Source organism: Falco rusticolus, chromosome 1 (assembly GCF_015220075.1).
Source record: "Falco rusticolus isolate bFalRus1 chromosome 1, bFalRus1.pri, whole genome shotgun sequence".
NCBI lineage: Eukaryota > Metazoa > Chordata > Aves > Falconiformes > Falconidae > Falco > Falco rusticolus.
The window spans coordinates 93,410,718-93,433,752 of NC_051187.1; the positions used below are offsets into that span (position 1 = coordinate 93,410,718).

Here is a 23,035-nt window from a genome sequence, read left to right on the forward strand (position 1 = left end):
TTCTTACATGCTTTCATGAAATTTCAAGTGGAGAAATATGTATATTGTACAGCTGTTCAACAGTACTTTTAGTTAAAATATCAAGGTCCCCTCAGAAATACTCTATTTCACCATAAAATATGGTAAGAAATAGTGAAACAGTCAACATAAAATGAAAACTACAGCAAAATGTGAGACTAAAGAGCAAGCACTGTTCACATTTAATATAGCTTCTTCAAAGCTTCTTTGAAGCTACCAGCATACCACTCCAGCTTCCATCATACTTGCATTTAAGATTTTATTCATTAGAATATTGAACACCAAGAAAGATGTTAAGGCTTTCTCTGTAAATCTTAGATAGTATTCTTTATAATAATAGCTCTGGGCTTTGATGTTTTCAGCATGAGTGTTAAGTAGAGTATTAGATGATATTTATTTAGGTGTTATTAGGGAAATGACTAGAATGATTTCCACTTTAAAACATCACTTTCATTTCTGTACTTGGGTTCATGTAGGATTGCATTATTAACTCAGTAGCATGATGGGCATTGCTGTTGTATAAGACTGCATTGTGCTGCTTTTTCATCTGTGTTGAAATGAAAATGCTTTTCATTGATCAAGCTAAACACTTGCTGGGCTTCTATATGGCATGTGGAAATAAAAATATGTGCTGCTTTAAATTTTGATACCAATGATGATACTACTCCTACTAATAAAAATAATGTGTCTGTCAGTTTGACTTACATTGTTTCAGGAATGGGGCAGTCATTTTAAGGTCTGAATTTCTGAATTTATTTTTTATAGAGATTTAAGTAACAACAGAATCAGCACTCTTTCTAATCAGAGCTTCAGCAACATGACTCAGCTGCTCACCTTGTAAGTTTAAACATGTAACAGTAACTGTTTGGAAGCATTACAGTGTGGGGTTTTTTGTCTTGGAAGGAAAGGGCATTTAGTTGATATTAAAGCTTGCTTGTTGTGGACGCTGTAAAATAACTTGTTTCCTAACTACTATGTGTGCAAAAGCTGGTTTTAGTCATGCTCTGCATTGTTTACTGAATGGCTGATACACTTGCTGACAATATTTTTTATATTTTCAGAATCCTTAGTTATAACCGCCTGAGGTGTATTCCTGCAAGGACTTTTGATGGGTTGAAATCACTTAGGTTGTTGTAAGTATTATTTTTTAACTATTGCTATTTTCCAGAATTTTTATTTTTGTACAGCAGATAACAAATTTGTAGGAAGTTACTTGATTGTAAACCCTATCAGGTATTTAAGAAGTGATAATTACATAGCCTTAAAAATTTAAGTGGCTTCATTCTGGGGAAGTATACCCTCAAAATGCTGCACAAGAGGTTATGTGACCCTGGACAACATCGTATATGCAGACATACACTTTTTACTTTTCTGCTTTTTAATCTTAGCTGTATTTCATTTTTGTATTATGTTCTTCCTTGTTATAAGCGTTAAAGTCTAACAAAAATGCCATATGCATGAATTCTTCAGTATATATGAGGGGGGTTTGCAGTTGAATTTTGAATATTTTAATTCCAATAATAAATTTATTTCTTTCTTGTTTCATTTATATGGGAGTAATTCCAAAAACATTACATCATGGCTAACTATTGAAAAATCAATAAAACTACTTCTTTGTTCCAAGAAACCTTTCCATTTTACCACTAGGAAAAACATGGTTGAATGGGCACAAAAAGGGCGGAAGGAAAATAAAGAACAGTCAATCTAGTTTACAGCTTCAGTTTGTCATTAAGAAAAAAACGTGCAAAAATTCTTTCTCAGAAGTCCACAACAGAACATGTAATTTTTGCCTCCATTTGGGTAGTTTATAACGATTTAATAGCTTAGTTGGATTAAATGTCTCACGTATGGCATTATTTAAGTGTGCTCATATAACTTCAGTTATTTTAAATAACTATGGATAGTTTCAAGAACTGTAATTCTATATGTGTTAGATATACATGTAACTGAATGAATTTATAGAAAAGGAGAGATGCAGGTTTGCTATAGGAGAGAGAACCCTATTCCCTGTATTGATGTTTAATAAGATCTTCATTCTTTAACTTTGCTATCAAATTAGGGCAGTAACTCTGATACTTATCTTAACAAACAGTTGATGCTTGTATTTTCCACAAATCCATGAAAGATTAGAAAAAAGTATGAACATAATTAATGGGAATTTTAGGGAATTGCTGAAAATGTCAGAAATACTAACTCTTCTGCTATTCCTAAATCCAACCCAGTACTTTGCCGAAGTGTGCCTACTTTTACTGACAATTATTCTTTCATTTTAAAAAGAATCATATTATTAACATTTCTTCAGAAAATTCAGGAATAAAAAAAAGTCAAATTATGAGTAGGCTGCCAGTTAGATCTTAAAAAAAAATGGAAATGGTGGAAACATTGAGGAACTGAAACAAAAAAAAAACCAAAGTTAAAAGCTGAAAACTGTTTAGATCAGATGACATTTGCAACGTTTACCAGATTTTTATTCATATGTATTATTCTGTCTATTTTCTTTTTAAGGTCTTTACATGGCAATGATATATCTGTTGTTCCTGAAGGAGCTTTTAATGATCTTTCAGCATTATCACACCTGTGAGTATTCAGATGATAACTATATTTTTTATTTTACATTCAGCAAATTTCATGTAGTTGAACAAAGACAAATTGCAAAGGACTGCTCTGGAGCAAGCTCATGCATCAGTACAGGCTGGGGACTGGCCAGAGAGCTAGCAGCTCAGTAAAAATTCCTGGGCCTCCTGGTGGGCAGCAGACTGAACATGTCTGCCATGTGCCCTTATGGCAATGAAGCCTAAAGATGCTCTGGGCTGAATTAGAAAGTGAGCAGCCAGGTGACTGAGGATAGTGGGCACTCCCTTCTGCTTGGCCCTCCTAAAGCCACATCTGGAATATGTGTTCAGTTTCTCAGGTACAAAGCAGATGTGTATGAAACAGAGCAAATTCAGGATAGGGGCAAGCAAGGTGGGGAGATGGCTGGATAATATGAGCTGTAGGGAGAGGCTAAAGGAACTGGGCTTGTTTAGTTTGGGGGAGATGCTAAGGAGGGACCCAATAGTCTTTAAGCCTCTGAGGAGGTTATAGCAATGGTAGAGACAGAATTTTCTCAGACGTGCACAGTGAAGAGTAAGTCAACTGTCACAAGCTGCAAGGAAAGTTTGATTGAACACAAAGAAAAATTCTTTACTGTGAGGGTCGTTCAGGTTTGGAACAGGTTGCCCAAAGAAGCAGAAGAATCTCTATCCCTGGAGATTTTCAGAGCTCAGCTGGACACAGCCTTGAGCAAGCCTGCTCTGACTGAAGCGAGCCCTGCTTTGTGTAGGAGGTGAGACTAGATGACCTGCAGAGTGCCCTAAATTATCCTATGATTCTGTGTCAGTGTCTGTTAAGTTGACATTAAATACATGCCATCTGATTTCAGAACTTAATTTGAGGCCATTCTTTTCCTGTTTTTAATTTTCAGTGAGAACCTAGATAGAGCAAGTTACATATCTGTACACCCTGTTGGGTTTATGGATAGTTATTAAATCTTTGCTTGCAATTGAGGAGTAAGTTGACTAGTGCCTTTAGATGTATCTGGGTTTTATGTTTCTGAACAGCTGCAGTAGTTAAAAAACTTAATTATCTGTTTCTAGTTCAGTATTGAACATTTACATTTAATTTGCCGTTTCTCAGAAATTTACTGATACTGATTAAGCTTTAAGTCATTGATAATTCATTCAAATGCTACTATTAAACTAGCTTACATGCATGAAATATCAGTAAAACTTACACAGATTTGATTGTTGTTGCTGTCATTTTTTTCTTAATGGCTACCAGTTATTGTCACTAACATTCTGATTTTAGCAGAGCAACTGTGTTATCTCAGTTCAGTTTGGCATTCACCCTTGCAGATACGGAGTGGACACTTTCTGGGTGTTTCTCCTTGCATGAGAAGTTCCCTGTCACTAGGTGTCATTTTTGTTACTGCTCTGACTTAAGCCTGACTGAAAAAGTATATATATTTTCTTGTGTTTGGCTAGAAGTATATAGCAATAATTAAGAGAGGGCTTCCTGCTTCAGCGTAGCAGAAAAGAGTGTTCCAGCAGTGGTAGTTTCTACCATCCTTGTCTGCCAAAGATTTCCTTGCATCTCTAGAACACCCACTGATCCAAAGTTGTGGAACAATTTGAAAAAAAGTATTGAAACATCTGGAGGAGGAGAATGTTCTAATACTGCTATTTAACAGTGTGTGCACATGTCAAGATTATCTGTTGAACATTCTATGCTTATTGTATTTCTTAAAAGGAATATGAGTACATCTATATAGATGCTTCTGTCCTCCAAATTACCTACAAAACATATAATTGTCCTAAGAGTTTTAGGAGTATTTATAGTTTCTAGCAGAGAAAATAGACACTTAAAAGGCCTATATAGAAATTAATTCTAGCTAAATTAATCTTTAATTTTAAAAAAATCAAATTTATTTGAAGAAATGGTTTTGCTTTCATAACGAGGCAATTCTTATGTACCTATCACAAAGCTAGGATAGTGTAGTTTTATTTACTTGTGCAACAGACCTCTTGCAGAATTCTGCACATAGCTGTGAGTTCAGTGGGAGAGCTCCAAAGAGGAAATAATTAAATCAAATTTGGAAGCTTAGAAGCAGATGGTTTATACTAGCCTGGGAGCCATAAACTGAAAAGTAAAAATACCAGGGTGGAACTCCGTGGGGTTGCCTTGGCTGCTTCAGAAGAAGTACTTTATTCTTGCTAACTTAGCTTCCCAGTATCAGTTTCATTCTGCTGATGCAGCTGATCTTGGCCATTACGTACCAATGGCAAAATAGAGCTAGTTAGTATTGGCTCTCCAAAGTTCACACATCATGCAGATAAGAATAGCTAGGTTTCTGGACCAAGTTTACTGCTAAAACTATCACTTCTTGTTTTAGAACCCAAATCCAAACATTTCATGCTCTTACAGTCAGTTTTATGGAGGGAGAGCAGGTTTGTGGTTTGAAGGTTTTCTGGCTTCTCTTTTTAAAAGCAATCATTTAAATCATTTATTCCCTTTTTGTTTGTCTGTTTTCCATAGGGCTATTGGAGCAAATCCTCTTTATTGTGATTGTAACATGCAGTGGCTATCTGACTGGGTAAAATCAGAATACAAAGAACCTGGTATTGCACGTTGTGCTGGTCCTGGAGAAATGGCAGATAAACTTCTTCTCACAACTCCTTCTAAAAAATTTACTTGCCAAGGTACTGTTGTTTTTTTCTCTTTGAAGTGTCAGTTTTGCACTCTCACAAACAGTTGAGCTGCAAAATAAGAGTCCCGTGTGCTCTAAATACATTTATTATAGCACCTTCACTCAACCTTTTCATCACTCTTCCTCATGCTTAGGAATGTAGCCATTGGTTCCATTCAGGAACTGTATTTATTTTATCTTTAAAAAGACTTCAATGCCTATTTCTTTTCAAATCTATGGGGGGAAAATGTCTTCCGACTTGCAGTACAGTATTCCTTAGTACACAGATGTACATAGGTACTTGGTACTCTCTCAGTCATGAACTACAGTTTAAATATCTACACTTCCCTTAGCCAAAGAACATCTTTTTCTTTCAGACTATTTACAGTAAAAAGTACATCCATAATCCTTGCAGTCTGCAATTAGTTGCATCAATATGTCCCAAACACTTCCTCTGATACTTCAGAAGACGGCATAAAAAAGAAGCAAACCCAAACCCAAGAAAATCCGTAGATTACCTCTATAGAGGTCTCATTCTAAAACATTATATCGGGACATTTCTCAGGGTTTGGGCCAATAATATTTATGTCCATGTTGGTACCAACATTGATGGCATTTACATCGCAACTTATAAATTCCTAAGTTCTTTTTCTGAAACTTACTATTTTTCTGGTTTGGAAAAATATTTTTTATTCACATGGAGAGAGAACTTGGTTTGTTTTACTGTTCAGTCATCCTCAATTCCATCCACGTCTCCCTTCTTAAATATTTTGAAACCACATAAGACTTATGCTGTAGCTTAATTTTTAATGGTCCTGATCTAGAAACATTGAAATCCCCAACTGAAAAAAAACCCAAAACTAAAACAACAAAGCCCCCAGAATTTATGTGTGCTTATACTTGTAAGACATTACTAAGCTTATAGTTTTTTTCTGAGGCATCAGATAAATATAGAATCATAGGATTGTAGAATTGTTTAGGTTGGAAAAGACCTTTGAGATCATCAAGCCCAAGCATTAACCCAGGACTGCCGAGTCCACGACTAAACCATGCCCTCAAGCACCACATCTAGACGTTTTTTAAACACTTCCAGGGATGGTGATTCCACCACCTCCCTGGCCAGCCTGTTCCATTACTTGGCCACCCTTTCAGTGAAGAAAGTTTTCCTAATATCCAATCTAAACCTGCTCTACTGCAGCTCGAGGCCATATGATCTTAAGTCTTGTCAAAGTAACTTATTCTCACAGTTAGGTAATCTTCAAGCTATTTTGATTTATTCATCTGTTAATGTATCTTCAAAGGTGAGCTTAATCCCTTTGTAATTTCTTTCTTAAAAAAGCAATGGGACTTTGTCGGAGTTCGCATCACCAAGGTTGTTCTTTACTGTGTATTCATCCTATTTAGTTTTCTCTCCTTAGGCTTTCTGTCAAAAAACTTTTGTAAAGAAAAAAACACTGGAACCCATTTTGTTACTTGTGATGTCAATGAATTGCCTCTCCCTCCAAATCCTTCTTGTAATTTTTTAACAGCATCTCTGAGGTCATGCCAGTGTTCATTGCATAGGACACTCACCTGTTGCAAGATACCTTAGTCTGATTTTAGGTAGGATGTTTGCTGGCCAGTCTGATCTTTTTCTCTACAAGCATCCACTGAACATTATTGCAGATATGCTCGTATTACACACTGTTCTAGGGATATAACCGAAAGAATATTTGCATGGACATGACGGGCCTGTTTGGTTGTTTTCCAAATCTGTCAGTTTTAGAAACTGTATCACCCCTGCCTGCGATCATTATGTTTCTGTCAGACAATCCAAAAAGTATCCTACTCCATCTTGCCCATCAGAAAATATCCTTTATATTATTATGCAGGGTAAGAACTGTATTTGTTTCACTTCCAAGAGTGGAAATCTGGTATTATGGATACCTTTGAGAGAAAATAATTTTCCTGCCACTGTCTTATGAAGATGCTCATAATTACAGATTGCAAATCAGCAGCTTTTTCAATGACATGATGGCCCTGTAAGACAGTATGTGTCTGTTACTCAAAGATAAGTAATTTTATCTTTGCTTAAAAATGAACTGCTGAATAGAAATTAGGAAGATGCTATTTTACTAATAAAACTAAAATTTTACACTATGAGTGACAGGACTGGTTTTGGAATGTCTGTTTATGGCCTTGCCGTTGTGTGTATATTTACAGGAAGAATAGTGTGTAATTCCCTCTTAACAGTCTCTGGATTCAATTGCAAGCGAAATGGGTGCTTGAATTTCGCTTACGTAATGAATAGCTCCCAGTGAAAATGAGCATTTTGAAATAAAATCTCAGTTGTAAAACTCCATAAAATCACTGTACCTTACTCTAATTTTATGAATTCCTTTACTTCAGGATTCATCCCTTAGTATTTTCGTCTTTCAGGGTTTTTTCTACTTTTATGGGTGGTTTTTCCTTTTTTTTGATGTGGCCTCTAACAGATTCTCGATCTTTTACTTTTACCCCTTTATCATCCATGCCCTGCTTCTAGAGATTCCAGGGCCGTGTGGTTTTCTGATACCAGGTAAGGTTATAAGTAATCTGGAATGGCTGATCTGAATAAGAACGGACCTTCTGCCCTTCCTTTTGTGTACCTCAAGCAGACTTCTTTCCTAAGACATGCATGTTTACTGTCTGTTTTCCCCTTTGATGTATTCACAGCTGACTCTTCACGATATATCATTTAATATATTGTATGAACAATTTTGTTATTTTAAAAGCCTGGGCTTGAGGAAATGATTGTTTCCACTACATCAAACTAAAATCATTGATCTCATTAGCAGCTTTAGTATAGGTGAATCAGTGTAGGTACTGATTGTGAGGCCATATGCAAGACAGAATATGAGTCATGAAATGTCAGAGCTCAAAAGTTTTCCTCATAACAGGTTTCTCTAGAAGCTGGTTTTGAGAGAGTTTGTGTCGTGTTTTTCTTCCAAAATGTTAGATATCTACGTGTGTTTGTATGTTTGTCAATAAAATGTCATTAGTTTTTCTCTGTTTACAAAAGAATACTGCTTTTTTTATCTTTTATGTTACGGATTTCTTTCCAGTTATGGCTTATTCAAGAATATACATATCTACAATATGCAAAACTAAACAATAGGTTACGAACTCAATTCTTTCTTGTATGCAAGTCTTTTAACACATGCAAGCAGAAAAAGGAAAGGAATGGTACAGTGCAAATGAAAATAGGTTCCAGAACTGCCTTTCCATTAGACTTCAGTAAAAGTGTCTGAAACGTTTCCATTCTTTGATCTTACAACTGAAGAATGATAAATCAAAATATTAGTTTTTGTTGGCTACTACAAATATAATAGTTACAGCATAAAAGCAGATACAGTGTTGTTTACTATCTTGTTGAGACTTAGGTTCCCATTTTCTGGCTCTGGTTTGGAAATGAAATTTAGATTGCTAATCTGGTAGGGAAAATAACCTTAGTTACTGAATGTTTTTTAATTCATGCCAGATAAATAGCATGTTATTGCATGAGAAGTAGAAAAGAGGATACGATGTTCAGAATATCAGTTGAGGCAAGAAAGCAAAGACTTCCAGGCTTCAGCAAAGTGTTATTTTTTTTTTTTTCTTTTTTTTAAATATGTGCCTATTTTCACAGAGCCTCTTAATGTACTCTAGCAATAATCAGCAATAGTTTGGAGTACACAGGCAGGACTTTCTAGATGTTGCTTCTGCTGTGTTTGTTTCAGTTCTTCTACCTCTGCTGTTTGCTGGTCTAACAGAAACTTTAATCAGGTATAGATTTCTCTTTCAAAATAATGGAATGAAAGCAAGAATAGTCAATGATCCGTATAGATTGTGGCTATGCCAATAAGCATCTTATCACAGATCACTGTGTTCCTCCCTTTGGATTTGTCTGCAAGCTTTGACACAGAAGGATACCAACAACTGCAGATTTAAAAGAAACAATTTTTAAAAAGTCAAGCTCTCCATATCTAACAGCCCCTACTGAATCCTTATAATCAAGTCTTCTTTCCATGCCAGCTCCTTTACAATGACTTATCTGAGATTAGTTTTGCAAAGAAAAAGAAAGTAAGTTACGGAATCTAAGTTTAAAAAAACCCAAAACTCCCTATCTCAGTAAAAATGTCCTGTTAGCTTGGAAGACTTTGCAGTCTGGCTCATTTTGAACAAAGCTTGTTATGGAGCAATCAGACAGTTCCACCAGGCTCAGGAGTTTGGGGTTTGCATTTAATTAGAAGAAATCACAGATTATACCTTAAAAAATATAAATCACCTGTGGATAACTGAAGGAGTTTTTTCCATAGGTGAAATCCAAAATCAAGCTGGAGGCAATATGTCATCAGACACTAGATCTGGAGATAGTAGAGAATGCATATTCATTCTCCTAATAAGCATTTGGCCAAGTCACCCATTTTCTGTTACAGTAATCAAACATTTTTCTGTCACAAAGTATATGAAAATTAATCACATTTATACACAGGTGATTTCTAATTTTTAACAAATAACAAGTGATTTCTTGGGTTGCTTGAAAAAAAAAATTAGAAATTGATGGTTCTTAACTTGAAAATTCACCATGAAAAGCCTTTATTAAAATTGTAAAACAACAGGAAAATAAATAAGCATATAAAATAGTTATATAATAGGGATAAGATATACGTAGGCCAAAGCTCTAAGTCTGGCTTCTGCAACATCAGATTTTGTCAATATTCATTTCTGAATTCTGTCATTATAATCATTAATATAAGAAACTGGACTGCAAGCATGGATTGCAGCCCTCATTTACATATAGATTCATGGTACAGTCTGCATTATCTCTGGGCTCAACTAATGCAGTAACGCACAGAGCTGTGGCTGACTCCATAAGGGAGCAAAGCACAATACAGAGATATTTACAGTGAGATAACTTGGACAATGCAATTTCATTACCATTCACAGATGTTCAACCAATTTACAGGTCCATTTTACTGGTTCGTTTTACCATCTCTGTGATCCTGCAGATAAAAAATAAATTAAACAAAAACACATTAAAAATAGCATTCTCAGTTAACACCATCAAGGGCAGGATTGCAAACTTAGCACTTCTTCTCATAGGCAATTTTTACCCCCTATGGAGACAAAAGATGAAACTGTATTCTTCATTTTGTTAATACAAAGGGAAAGTCGTTATCATTGATCAGAACTGGACAGATTTCAGAGAATGAGGATATGGAAATCACTTTGGGGTTAGTTTTTTTGTTGTGGATTTAAAAAAAAAAAAAAAAAAAAAGTGATGATTAAACCAAAAATCCAAATGGTCTTGTCAAAAGAATCAAGGAGAGTCAAGCATTCCATTCATACAGAAACACCACAAAGTCTAGAATATAAATTTCATTTTAAAATTTAAAGCAACATGGAAGATGTATCCTGTCAAATATAAAGTAATAGTTGTTTGTTTCTGACTATCCAATTTGTATTTTTAAGGGCCTGTGGATGTTAATATTCTTGCTAAGTGTAACCCTTGTTTATCAAATCCATGTAAAAATGATGGAACCTGCAACAATGATCCAGTCGACTTCTATAGATGCACTTGCCCATATGGTTTCAAGGTAGGTACTGAACGAAGAGCAAAAGCTTATTGAAAGGCAAGCTTCTCCTAAACAACCGTTAAGTTTTATTTGGCTCCTTTCCACTACTTTTTTATTTTATTATTAAATTATAATTGTTGTTCCCTGTGTAGGGTCAAGACTGTGATATTCCCATCCATGCTTGCATTAGTAACCCATGCCACCATGGCGGAACTTGTCATCTGAAAGAAGGAGAAAAAGATGGTTTCTGGTAGGTTGTTTTTAATTGTAACAGTGGGATGGAAAACTACTGAGTTTTATATGCGAATAGATTTTGGTGTTAAATTTTGCATTCTCTGTGTTTGCTGGTAAGAGCACTGCAAAGGCAGATTTTCAGTGCTTCTGAAGTTTTCAGAACATGTTGCCATCCTTGGAAAGCTTCTAAAGCTTTGAAACTGTTAAAGACAATAACAAATGATTGTGATTAGTTGAGGCATATCAGGTCAAGACAACATAGTATTGACTCCATTATGCTAATTAATAGCTAGCTAGATCCCTGCTGAAAAAATCTCACAATTCATCTGTTGTCGTGTGTATTACTTCAACAGACAGCATGTAAACGATAAAATGTAAATCCCAATGAAACAGAAAATTAATGATTCATTTGAAACTCACTATGCAGCAGATAAACATGCTGTGAGCATTTTTAATCTTGGGTTATTTAATCACACAGTACAATTACTCCAGATGTACTTCATGAATTATGAAATAAAGTTCTTTAGCATTCTTACGTGAAATTATTAGTCATTTAATAATCTACACCTCAAGCTTGTTAGAAGTGACACTTCAAAAAGATACTATTCATTATCTTGCAATTCATTATGACATTATTCTTATTTTTTAATCCAAATTCTGCCCAAAGATTGAATAGTTTTCTATTAAAAATTAAGTGTATACATCTTAATACTATGCCTCTAGAATTTAAAGTGACAGTCATGTCTCAGAACTTGACCTTTTTCATTTATTTCTTTTAAACACTACAGACTTAGAAAATCAAAGCAATTATCATGAAAGATGCAGAAATTATAGATAGTGCATATTACATGAAAATGTATGTGTAGTCATGTTTGAGTGATCTTTTACATTTAATATTTTGGTGTATTTGTTTTGTGTAAACATACTTAAAAGCAAAACAAATTACTGCTTTGAAGAGTTTTTGTTTATATATATTTTTGTTTTATACATATTAATAATAATTAATAAGAGGCTTTGTAAAAAATATACATGTGTTGTGCATTGAATGTTAAATATTGGTACATTTAATTGAATGATAGTGGAATACTACTTACTACTACTCCCTGATTCCATAGTCTTTTCCATGTGTTTAGCTTTAAAAAAACAAAGGAGTCACTTTCCATAAAAAAATATAATCTAATCTTGTAATATAAAGGTAGCACACTTTTCAGAAGGATTCCTCAGTGATTTAATTTAAGTTCCTTAAGCTAAAGATTAAGGCACGAATTTAGAAGTCTTTTTTTCTGTAATTTAAAATACATTTAAAAAAAATTTGGTAACTTTTATTATTTTTTTTTTTTACTTTATATCAGACATGTTCTTTATGGATAATGATTATTAATTATTGTACCTATTAATTGCAGATCTTCCTGTCTGGACTCCCCAGCTAAAATGTCCATGTGGTTAGTTTTGTCTTCTGTATTACAGGTGCACTTGTGCAGATGGATTTGAAGGTGAAAACTGTGAAATAAATGTTGATGACTGTGAGGACAATGACTGTGAAAATAATTCTACCTGTGTGGATGGAATTAATAACTATACTTGCCTTTGTCCACCTGAATATACAGGTAGGAGTATAAGAGAAAGTACAGGTAATTCAAGAATTCCTAGCAGAATAGTAATATTTTTGAGTTTGTAGGTGAATTAGTCTCTACAACTCTACAACTGTCTTAAAGCCAGGTTTCCCTCCATATTTTTCTCCTATGTGGTTTTTAGTCAAAAACAGACAATACTCGCTCATTAATTCCTCTGTTAGTTTTGATATTACAGTAATTTGATGTTTAAAAGATCATTCAAAATATGTCCCTCCCTAGTCTTCACCCAGACACTCAATGAAGAACCTCTGTAGCTAAAAAAGATTCTGCTTTTATCCTGTGTACGTTATGTTACTAACAGGGCAGAAAAGGATCTGTGACAGTAGGGAACTGAATTTGGCACCCCTGGATGCTTTCCCACCTGCCGTTAGAAACATTAATGCAGAGTGTGACGCTTTCTGTTCTAGCACAGGAAAAAGAAAGAAAAGGGGTAAAAAAACCCCACAACTCATTAGTGTCTAATTATTTCTTTCTATCAGTTGAGATCCAGGTCAAAGCATTCCCCTCTTTTTGAGACAGAGGGTCTCTTGCTTGCTGTCATCATCTCTGTGGGAATGTAATGTAGTTAGAACAGCAACACTGGAGCATAAGTAGGATCTATTTTTTACATTGATCTGTTTTATAGTTTTTCTAATGAGACATCTATTTTCTGTCAGTTAGTCTACCACTAGGAGAACACAGAGCTTAATTTCACAAAACTATGATTTGAAATGCTTATAAATGCAAAATCCACCATAAGTTGGGAATTAACTCTACTCAGTCATCCTATATCTTTACATTAATCAATCAAATTTGAATTCTGGAAAACTGGGAGGAGAAGTGAACTCATTAACCAATTTCATTTATTGAAAACACAGCCAACTCCTTTTTAATCCAAGATATTTCCATCGGTAGTTCTACAGGCTATTGGATTGCTCACATGTTTTAGGGTATTCAAATTTAAAGTCAATATTTAAATCTTGGAAACCCACAGTGAGTGAAGATGACTGAATGCAAGTATAAGAAATATAACTTCATAATATAATACGTGTATTCATCCAGTACTTACGCTGGGTAAATGTGTGGCAGAAATTTCTCCATACAGAATAAGCTACAATACCTATAGCAATACAAGTTGAAAGTACAAGTGACCAGAATAAGGTATTTAATAATCAGTTGATAGTCCACATCTGGAAGAACAGACATACTTTCTGCTTAGGAAAAATACTGTTTTGCCAGGTACTGATACCTTAATACCCAAGAGCAAATGAAAGTTCAAGCCTTAGAAACAAATAACAGCTAACAGCATCAATAAGTAGAGACAGTGTTTGCTATTTCCCCTATAATTAATATTTCAGGTATATGTGAATCAAGCTTCAGCTCCCCTGGGATCAATTACTATCTGCTTTAAAAATGGGATCAGATATTCTAGTGTGTAGGCTAAAAGAAATAAAACTGAAATTACATCAGTCCAGTATTCCTGTTCAGTGGCTTCATGCTAAGAGGTTTCATTTATCTATTGGGTAGTAGACCCTTCAGCTGCAAATACATTCCTCCTCTGCAGCTTTGCAGGTGTTTTTTACCTGTGTCATTCATGTCTTCATTTTAAACATTGCTCTAGGTGCATTTAATTGCTAAGAGTCAATAGCTTTCTGTATTCACAGTACGCCATAGGAAGTACTGTTCTGTATTAAATATCTGTGGAGTGGATACAAAGGCTTGTTTATAAGTGCTAGCCTGCCTAAAACTTTGATTAAGTGTGCCTGTTGCATTTCTGTAGTATTGTAATTGAAATGTACATTTTAATTTACAATTGAAACAGCAATTACAGCATTTCTGTATGCATCAATATGGTTAGAGCAAAAAGGAGAGAACAAACAATGCTAATGTTGTTGATGTTTCTATTGTAGGTGTGCTTTAGTTTATACAAGAAAGTGTGTTTTTTATATTTAATTCATAGTTGTGCATAATTCTGAAAGGAAAATACAATCAGTTTACATGGCAAGTGTTTTTGTTTGCTAACTGTAATTCTTTCAGGAAAAGAGCTTTGCTTTTACAGACACAATGCCTACTCATAATCACTACTGAAGTCAGTAGGTCATGTGAGTAGGTGAGAATCTTCTCACCAGCTCTAAAATAAATCAAAACAATCTACTTGTAATCAATAAGTTCAGCTGTTTTGTTTTTCAAAAAATATTGAGAATTTACACTATCTCATCTGATTTTTGTCAACACCTTATCAAAAACAAAGACACATGTATTTTTTTTAACATACAACGTTAGAGCCTCAACTCATTTTATAGATAGGTCTGGCAAAAATTGAAGCGAAAGTTCAGGTTTTTCATTCCACAGGATACAGTACAGAATTCTATAATATACTATCTATCTGACAAAGCATCTGAGGATAGGACACAATTTGTGAGACCCTAAGTCATTTTTGAGATTAATTGAAAGGAGAAGATATAAAACGTTGAGCTAGGCAAGGGGTCTTCACATCTGTCATCCTTGATATCGCGTAATAATTAAATAACCTTCAGTGCTAAGAATTAGACTGACAGTAGTCTGGACACATCAGGATCTAGAAATGGTAGTGTTCAGAATATAATCTTACAGTTGCCTCAAGTGTGTATGAGGTACCAAATTATTTATAGGATTTATTTATTTTTTCCCGCTCTGGCCTATAGCCTGATTTGGAAGATAAATAACAGAATCCCCGTCCAGTACGGATACAGTGATTTTTCATGAGGAACTTTGTAACATATGGATTTTGGTATCTGTTTTAACAGGTTAAAATCGGATATGCATGTTGCTAATGTGGTTTTTTTATGACAGGTATTTTTCGCTATATGAGTTCATGTACTAGCTGGGCAAAAGTAGGTTAATAGTGAGGAAAACAGGCTATATATTCGTAGATGAAAGTATTTTTAAATTCAGAGATACTTATTTCTAGTTCAGAAAGTCCCTGAACTGTAAGTTGCTGGAGATTGAGGCAGTATACATACCAGGAAAATACCACTGTAGGCTTGTCCTGTTCTCTTTTAATTCTGTTGGCAATACTTCGAATTGTCTGTGTTCAAGATGTCACAGCATATATGTACTGAATGTGGAAGTGCACCGGCCCAGGATACTTTTCTGGGTGAATGGTTATCTACAAATATGCTTTACGTTTCGGCAGCACAGTATAATGAAGAAGTCAGCTGAAACCTGCTGGTATAAAACGCAAATCATTCTTCTGTAAAGCTTTATCTTCAGGTGGAGGGCTCGTTAGAACTCAAATTAACTCTGAAAATACATACAAAACCTAAATAAAATGTTGTAAAGAATGGTGCAGTGTAAAAACAGTCACATTCTGACTTTTCTATACAATCCCTTGAGAACTGATACTTCTCATGTATGTAGTCTTGATTTTAAAAAACAAAGAATTAAAAAAGCTTATGATGTTGTTACTTAAGAATCAGGAATCCATTTCTCTGTAGCTCAGTTAAGTTTTAGAAATACATCCACAGTTACAGGTGGAAAGGCATAGAATGGTATTCGTACTATACTATGAGCTTTCTTAAGATCATAGACTGTAACTAAAACACAGTAAGCAAATGAAATCAGTGAACACTCAGGGTGTCTGATGAAACCCTGAGAAATAAAAGCATTTTAAATACCTCACTATGTCCTGCACTCTTTAACCTCACTATTCTTTTAACATTACCATCTCCTTTATTTTAAGCTCAGTCTAGTAAACTTCAGGTCATTTTATGTACATTCTATAGATTACAAATCATTTCTCTTACTCATTATCATCAGTCATTAGATCACAAATCTAACTGATCCAGAAGTAAAACCTTTCTTATGCCACCGGTGGCATGTACTTCTTACCTTTTCTGTTTGTTTTGCTCTGCTGTAGGTGAGACACTGAAGCTTGCTTCATTTTGCTATACCAACCCCCCTGCTGCTATAGTTGTGCATTAGCTTAATGTGCTATGCTGTTGTATTACAATGTAAAAAGTCTCTTGTCTCTTCTGTCTTTGTCACTGCAAGCTGCTAATCTGAATGAAGTGGAAAAAGGTCAGTTGTCTTTTAAGCCTATTTTCACTTACTTTGGTTTCTCACTTTCCTTTCCTTAAAGGTGCATGGATTTCAGTTCTTACAAATGATCAAATAAATCGTATATAGATATGAGTTAGAAAGCTCACAGCAAATCTTCAAATTAGGCACTTGGCTCTTGCTGTGATTACATGTCAGAAGAATGTTGTTGAAGATGCAGATCACTGTGCAGGAGTACTTTAATACTAGTTTCATTGTCTTTTTTTTTTTTTTTTTTTTTTTTGAGATGTATTAAAAAGTTGTGCAGCCACTGATAGGACTAACAAAAAAGTTTACGTGGTGATCTTCTCAAATCTTTATTCTCATCACCTTAAAGACATACCTTGGTTCCATTCTAATGTATTCTATGTTTTATAGCACTGTTTTGCCTTCATTTCTTCGTTAGATTATGGTACTAGAAAATATGCTGGAGTATAAAATGGCAATCTTACTCATCATTTCTCTGGCCTTTTCTTGCTGTAAATATCTAAAGAAACTGAAATAACTACATTAAACTGAGGCTGTGGTACAAGAAAGGTAATAGTGGAGAGATTTATGACACTAACTTTGGGTGTTCCTGATTTTTACATTTTTTTTAAGTTTCTGCCTAAAAACTATCTCACTAATGGAGATAAACTATCTTCTATACAGTCTGATCGCCTAGGCAATCTGATAGCTAACATAGGCAGTGACAACGTATTTATGAAGTTAAATATTTGGTTTTAAAAGCAAATGAATCATCTTGTAGTGTATTTGCCATTAATTTAATTTGATAATTATATTGTGCCATCTATAAAGCAATATGATATTTCACTAGTAATAATTTACTGTGAGGGTGGTGAGGCACTGGCACGGGTTGCCCAGAGAAGCTGTGGGTGCCCCATCCCTGGAAGTGTTCAAGGCCAGGCTGGATGGGGCTTTGAGCAACCTGGTCTAGTGGAAGGTGTCCCTGCCCATGGGAGGGGGGTTGGAACTAGATGATCTTTAAGGTCCCTTCCAAACCAAACATTTTATGATTCCATAAAAATATGTTCATTATCCATGAAATAACATGTTGAGTAAGGCTTCGGTTGTGCTATCTATGTTGATTAATTTAGGTATCTGATGAATAATTCTTATAGCTTAAACTCAGAGCCTAAATTCCCTCTGTAACTGATGGAGAGAACAAGACATTTCCAGAAAATTATTCCATCCAAAGGTGTTTCGTGCTTATGTGGTATTCTGTTTGGACATGTTGCCATATTTACATTTTACTATTACTTATCTGGACAGCAAAGATAGCCTCCTGATTTTCTTTGCCCTTTTCACTTCCTAAGTTATTTTTTCTACATTGTTGTGTTACTATCCCAGTATGAAACTGGTTGATTTTATAAAGAGTAATTGTCTATAGAAAAACTAGGAAAAGTACAAGCCTAGTATAAATAAAGATAGATAAAAGTTGAGTTCTTTGTTATTCTTGGTTTTAATCTAAAAAAAAAACCAAACAAAAAAAAAACAAACAAAAAAAACCAAACCAAAAACCCCCACAACCAAACCAACCCCCAAACCAAGCAGATTACAGTAACTAGTTTGAAATCTGTGATTCATGGATAAAATGCTGCTTTGTCACTGGTTTCTAGTAGCGTAAATGAAAGTATTTTAGGTTTTACTTCCAAAAATTAAAAGAAAAACTTAATTTCTCTGTTCATGAAAAACAGTTTTTCAAATGGAATATAAAGGGTAGATGCTACTATGAAGAAACTCAAGTCTGCATTTCAAGTTGAAGCAGCTGTTACCTGTGTATAATTAGTCTTGCTGATAGTTTAAATATCTCTAAATGTGATTAAAGGAAGAAAGGCAATGAATCCTAAACAGAGCTATAGTGACTGTAAATGTATTATACAAGTGTGAACTATAATATATTAAAATTACTGATTATATCAAGAACAAATTCCTCACAAACAAATTACCCAGGGGATGTGAAATAAGTTCAGCACCAAAATTAAGCAGATGTGTATGTGATACATACTTGTATTAGCTTGCCAGCTGAACAGTAAAGTTAATAATGGTCTCTATGTCACTTGAAGGATCAGTCAATTTCATCATGCCAGATATCTTTTGAACTGTGATAGTAGTAGTAGGGGGGGGGAAAGGAGGGGGGGAGGGGGGCATAGTTTAAGTAATTATCTCAGTTTAGGCAAGCCATAGACAGACAGATATAGATTTTAATTTTTTTTATGTGTTTCAAAACATTACTACATGGCTGCCCTGATACTCCAAGAAAGGAGTTGAGTTACTTTCAATTCTTAGTAATCAAGTAAGTTTGCCTAAAATTTAAGCATGCAACTAATCAAATGCAAATCATGTCATATCAAACTTGATTAAAAGTTTAATTATTTCATTAAATCAGGATCATAATCCTCATTCTTGTAAGACCTACACGTAAGTGTTACAGCTTCTTAGAACAAAGAGATACTTTTGCCACTCTTGCTTTTCATCACTCATTGTAAAACTTTGTTTCATCTAGCTTAATATACTTCAAATGACTAATCTATATTAGAAGTTCAACTTTAAAAGTAATTTTAATGCATTTTCATAAAGGGAGAATATACGTGGCACCCTTGGCAAGCTGAGCTACCTGCTACTAGTTTGATCACTGCCATTACTGATTCTGGTCTATTTCTTATCTTTTGTTTTCCTTAATTGTCTTAAAACTTACCTGCCTTAAAGTTACTATTTCTTTGTTGTTGTCAAATAGCAGGTGTAAAACCACAAGAAATGTTAAACTAAATAAGCCCCATCTTACACTGAAATCCACAGTGCGTGGGATAGATGAACAGAGTTAAGGAATGGTGAAAGATAGAAGCAGTCCATCCATGAATCAGATATGGAGTTTGACTTTAATATCAAATTCCAAAAAAATGTTGAGGTTTGTGGTTATAAGCTGCATCCTACTATGACTATGAACTTTTTTTGATTGTTGGAAACTTTGTCCCTTATGTAGTAGATATTTTTATTTCTCTTTTCTGAATAATAACCTCAAGACTTTAAATAATTGATGTTGTCTACTGTTCATCAAAATCAAGACATCATAAAAATGCAGCCTTTTTCTGTATATGTTTGTTAAATGGCAGACATTTTCCAACCCCTCCTACACTCTACTGGCTCTTTGAGTCAGAAGTAATTAAACAGAGACCTCTAGTCAAAGAATCAGATAATAACACCTAATTGATAAAACATAAATACTGCAGAAGTTGACTCACAATATAGCGCAATCAAGCTCAGAAGCTGGAAAGGACATATATGTACACATATAAAATCCTGCTATTCTAGCAATTACCAGTAAGCCTATAATATGTATCTGTTATTTTAAGTTTGGAACAGTTAATATGTCAAACAAGTAAACACATGATTTTTATAATTAAAACTGACCATTCTTTCCTTTGCATTCTGTCTCTAATTTTTATTCCAGTATCATACTCAGTTTTGCTAATACGCTAGTGATTTTAAGCTTGTTTCTTCAGTAAGGTTGCCTGTAATTAGCAATGTGACATTATATTCAAAAGCCCATGTCCAGTTGTGTTGAAGCTCTCCTCTTCATTCAGAAATATAGTGGCTGACATAGTTTTATTTGACTGTATTTTGAATTTATTGCCCAAATATTCAAAATAACAATGATGTAAATCCTTTTTCACTTCATTGCATTGTTTCTCATTATTTGTTGTAGTACGTGTATTTATCTATTGGAAAATCCAGAGTTAAGGGTCTGTTCAGCCTTGAGAAAAGAAGGCATAGGGGACACCTTATCACCATGTTCCAGTATTTTATAAGGGTGGCTACAAAGAAAATAGAGATTCCATTTTTACAAGGAGTCACATGGAAAAGATGAGTGGTAATGGGTACAAGTTACTGCTGGGGAGATTCCAATTGGACAGAAGAGGAAAAATTTTCACAATGAGAACAATCAGACGCTGGAATAATCTCCCCAGGGAAGTGGTAGATTCCCCAATATTGGACACTTTTAAGATTCAGCTGGACAGTGCTGCACCATCTTGTCGAGACCATCCTTTTGCCAAGAAAGGTTGGACCTGATGATCCTTGAGGTCCCTTCCAACCTGGTATTCTATGATTATGCAATTAAGTTATCCTGTGATTTATAATCTCATCAAGTCGTAAGAGTGAGTTAACATACACAGAGGAAACACAAACTGACCTGTCAATCTAGCAAATTTACACCTTTGGTTGGTTAATCAAGGATTACACACAATTCATCATCAGTATTTAATAGTGTTGTGCTGTTTGTCTGCATCATCCTCTATATCTACCTGCAAAGTGTCAGTATATAGTCCAGTCTTGACCTTGGAGGGTTGTGCTCATTTGGACTGTGCTGACCATGCAGAGTTCCACTGGCTGCAGTGCTACTCCATACCAAAATCTGGATTCCCTAGATTACTTAAGCAAGACGTCTTATGAAAAGTTATTGCTGGTTCTAATTAAACTTCGGAAGATTTTCTTAGGATTTTTGACACTTTATCAACTGCTTATTTTTAAACAAACTGGTCTGTTGCTTATTTTCCTACATACAAAAATGTTCCCATCTTTCAAAACCATAATTACTTAGCAAAGCTCTTGCAGAAGACTCAGTTACAATATTATTAGATGAATAAAAGAATGTACACACACATCGGTGTCAAGCTTCCTTGAATTGAGACATTTTGTTTCACAATCTTTTTTCATTATTTTGAAGTATGCTTTGTGAAAGATTGTATTATATGTCCCAAATCAGGGAACTCTCTAAGATTTCCTTCCAGTAAAGCCAAGGAGCCTAACTTGGTAAATCTGATATTTCCTTCAATGCGTGTTGCACTTTCATCACTATCTTTTCATTTTGACAAAATTAGTTTCTCCCCTTCACCTTGTCTCAGATAAACTCTGAATAACACGTTGGTTATTCAGTACTCTAAAAGAGATGTTGCTTTACCAGGAAAACTATTCTTCATTGGTTCAGATTCCATGTGACATACTTTTATTTACTTTTCTAGTAACTTTTTTCACAAACAGTTAGATTTTGGTGATGGGAACACTCCATTCAGAATATAAATCTGTTAACAGTACCAATTAAGACCTTGTACTTGGGTTATTTTGGTTTCTTCTTCTTCTAGGATTTACAATTTCGTTCAGAAATTCAGTGTCTGATGTACATATTTTGTATTCCAACTTGATTTTTTCTTGTTTTTCTTTTTACTGATTCTGTGTGCAAGTCTGTCATGAATTGCTACTCCTTATAACAAAATTTTATATTTTATATAAAACTGACTTATTTGTTCATAGGGTTTTTTGCATTATAATTACACTACATGGACTGCCATGTTTACCAGGTCCTTTCCTTGATTCCTGTTTCCTTCCCTAGACTAGTTGCTAACAGACTGTTTACCGGAAAGCTCCCTCCAGTGATATGATTCTAACTTATTTGACAGTGCATATAATTCGCAAATGCAAGGGGAAAGTTTCCTTCCTTTTATGCTGTCACAGCACAGAAAGTACTGTCTTTTAAAGACAGGTGGGATTTTGAATCATTGTTTCTCTTCTTTTTCAGTCTGTGCACTTTTCTACAGAGTACTTAGATCAAAGTCTGGCCATAATCTCAAAAATACCTCATGATGTTTGCAAGTCTTTTAGCTGCAGTAGGCCTGGTAACATTGTAACATTGATCTTATGATTTGAAGTGGACATTTTTCAAAACTGTAAGCCTGTTTCAAACTTAAACTTCCAGTTGACCCTCAGTCTCTGTTCACAATTCATAGCTATGACTTGGAAATTAAGACTTTTTATGTGCCTTTCATGAGGTGATACAGCTTTCAGTGTAGTTCAGAAGATATCAGGGCTATCAACCTATGACTACAAAAATGCATGGTACTCTAACTAAGAAATCCTGTATTTTATAAGTACCTGGATGGTGGGGAAAAAATAAATGTAAGATGGGCAGGATTAGACACTACTCAGTAAAGCTGTTTGCCACACAACAAATTTCAGAGTTTTGTGCTGGTAATAATCTAAGCCATGTCCCAATTACTACCCTGTAGCAAAATCAATGCCAGTTGAGTAAAGTTGACAGCAATAGTGAAATTGCTCCTATTATGCTAGTCCTAATTTGCCTTTTTCTAGGTATTTTGGGGGTTTTCAATGGAACTTTTAGTGAGACTCTATCTAGAGAGAGCAAACCTCCAGCCCTGCTTGAAAAACAGGCTCGATATGTCACTTTCAGATAGACTCTAATATACTGTTAGAATTAACGGTCTTGGGAATGTTTAGAG

The 23,035-nt window shown here is 34.7% G+C and overlaps 1 protein-coding gene across 16 annotated transcripts in view; it reads left to right on the forward strand.

Annotated features, from left to right (window-relative positions):
- Nucleotides 1-23,035, forward strand: part of SLIT2 (slit guidance ligand 2) — a 266,430-nt gene that overhangs the window by 217,382 nt on the left and 26,013 nt on the right. For 10 of the 16 annotated variants that reach the window (XR_005104629.1, XM_037390324.1, XM_037390315.1 and 7 more), the window contains 9 exons: nt 784-855; nt 1,080-1,151; nt 2,524-2,595; nt 5,092-5,255; nt 7,767-7,799; nt 10,715-10,839; nt 10,971-11,068; nt 12,520-12,659; nt 16,698-16,724. Coding sequence is in view for 15 of the 16 variants with exons in the window: in XM_037390324.1 (XP_037246221.1) it covers nt 784-855; nt 1,080-1,151; nt 2,524-2,595; nt 5,092-5,255; nt 7,767-7,799; nt 10,715-10,839; nt 10,971-11,068; nt 12,520-12,659; nt 16,698-16,724 (803 nt within the window). In the remaining variant the exon portion in view is untranslated. The remainder of the gene's footprint in view (nt 1-783; nt 856-1,079; nt 1,152-2,523; nt 2,596-5,091; nt 5,256-7,766; nt 7,800-10,714; nt 10,840-10,970; nt 11,069-12,519; nt 12,660-16,697; nt 16,725-23,035) is intronic. The other 6 variants (XM_037390271.1, XM_037390280.1, XM_037390288.1 and 3 more) reach the window with 3 other exon arrangements.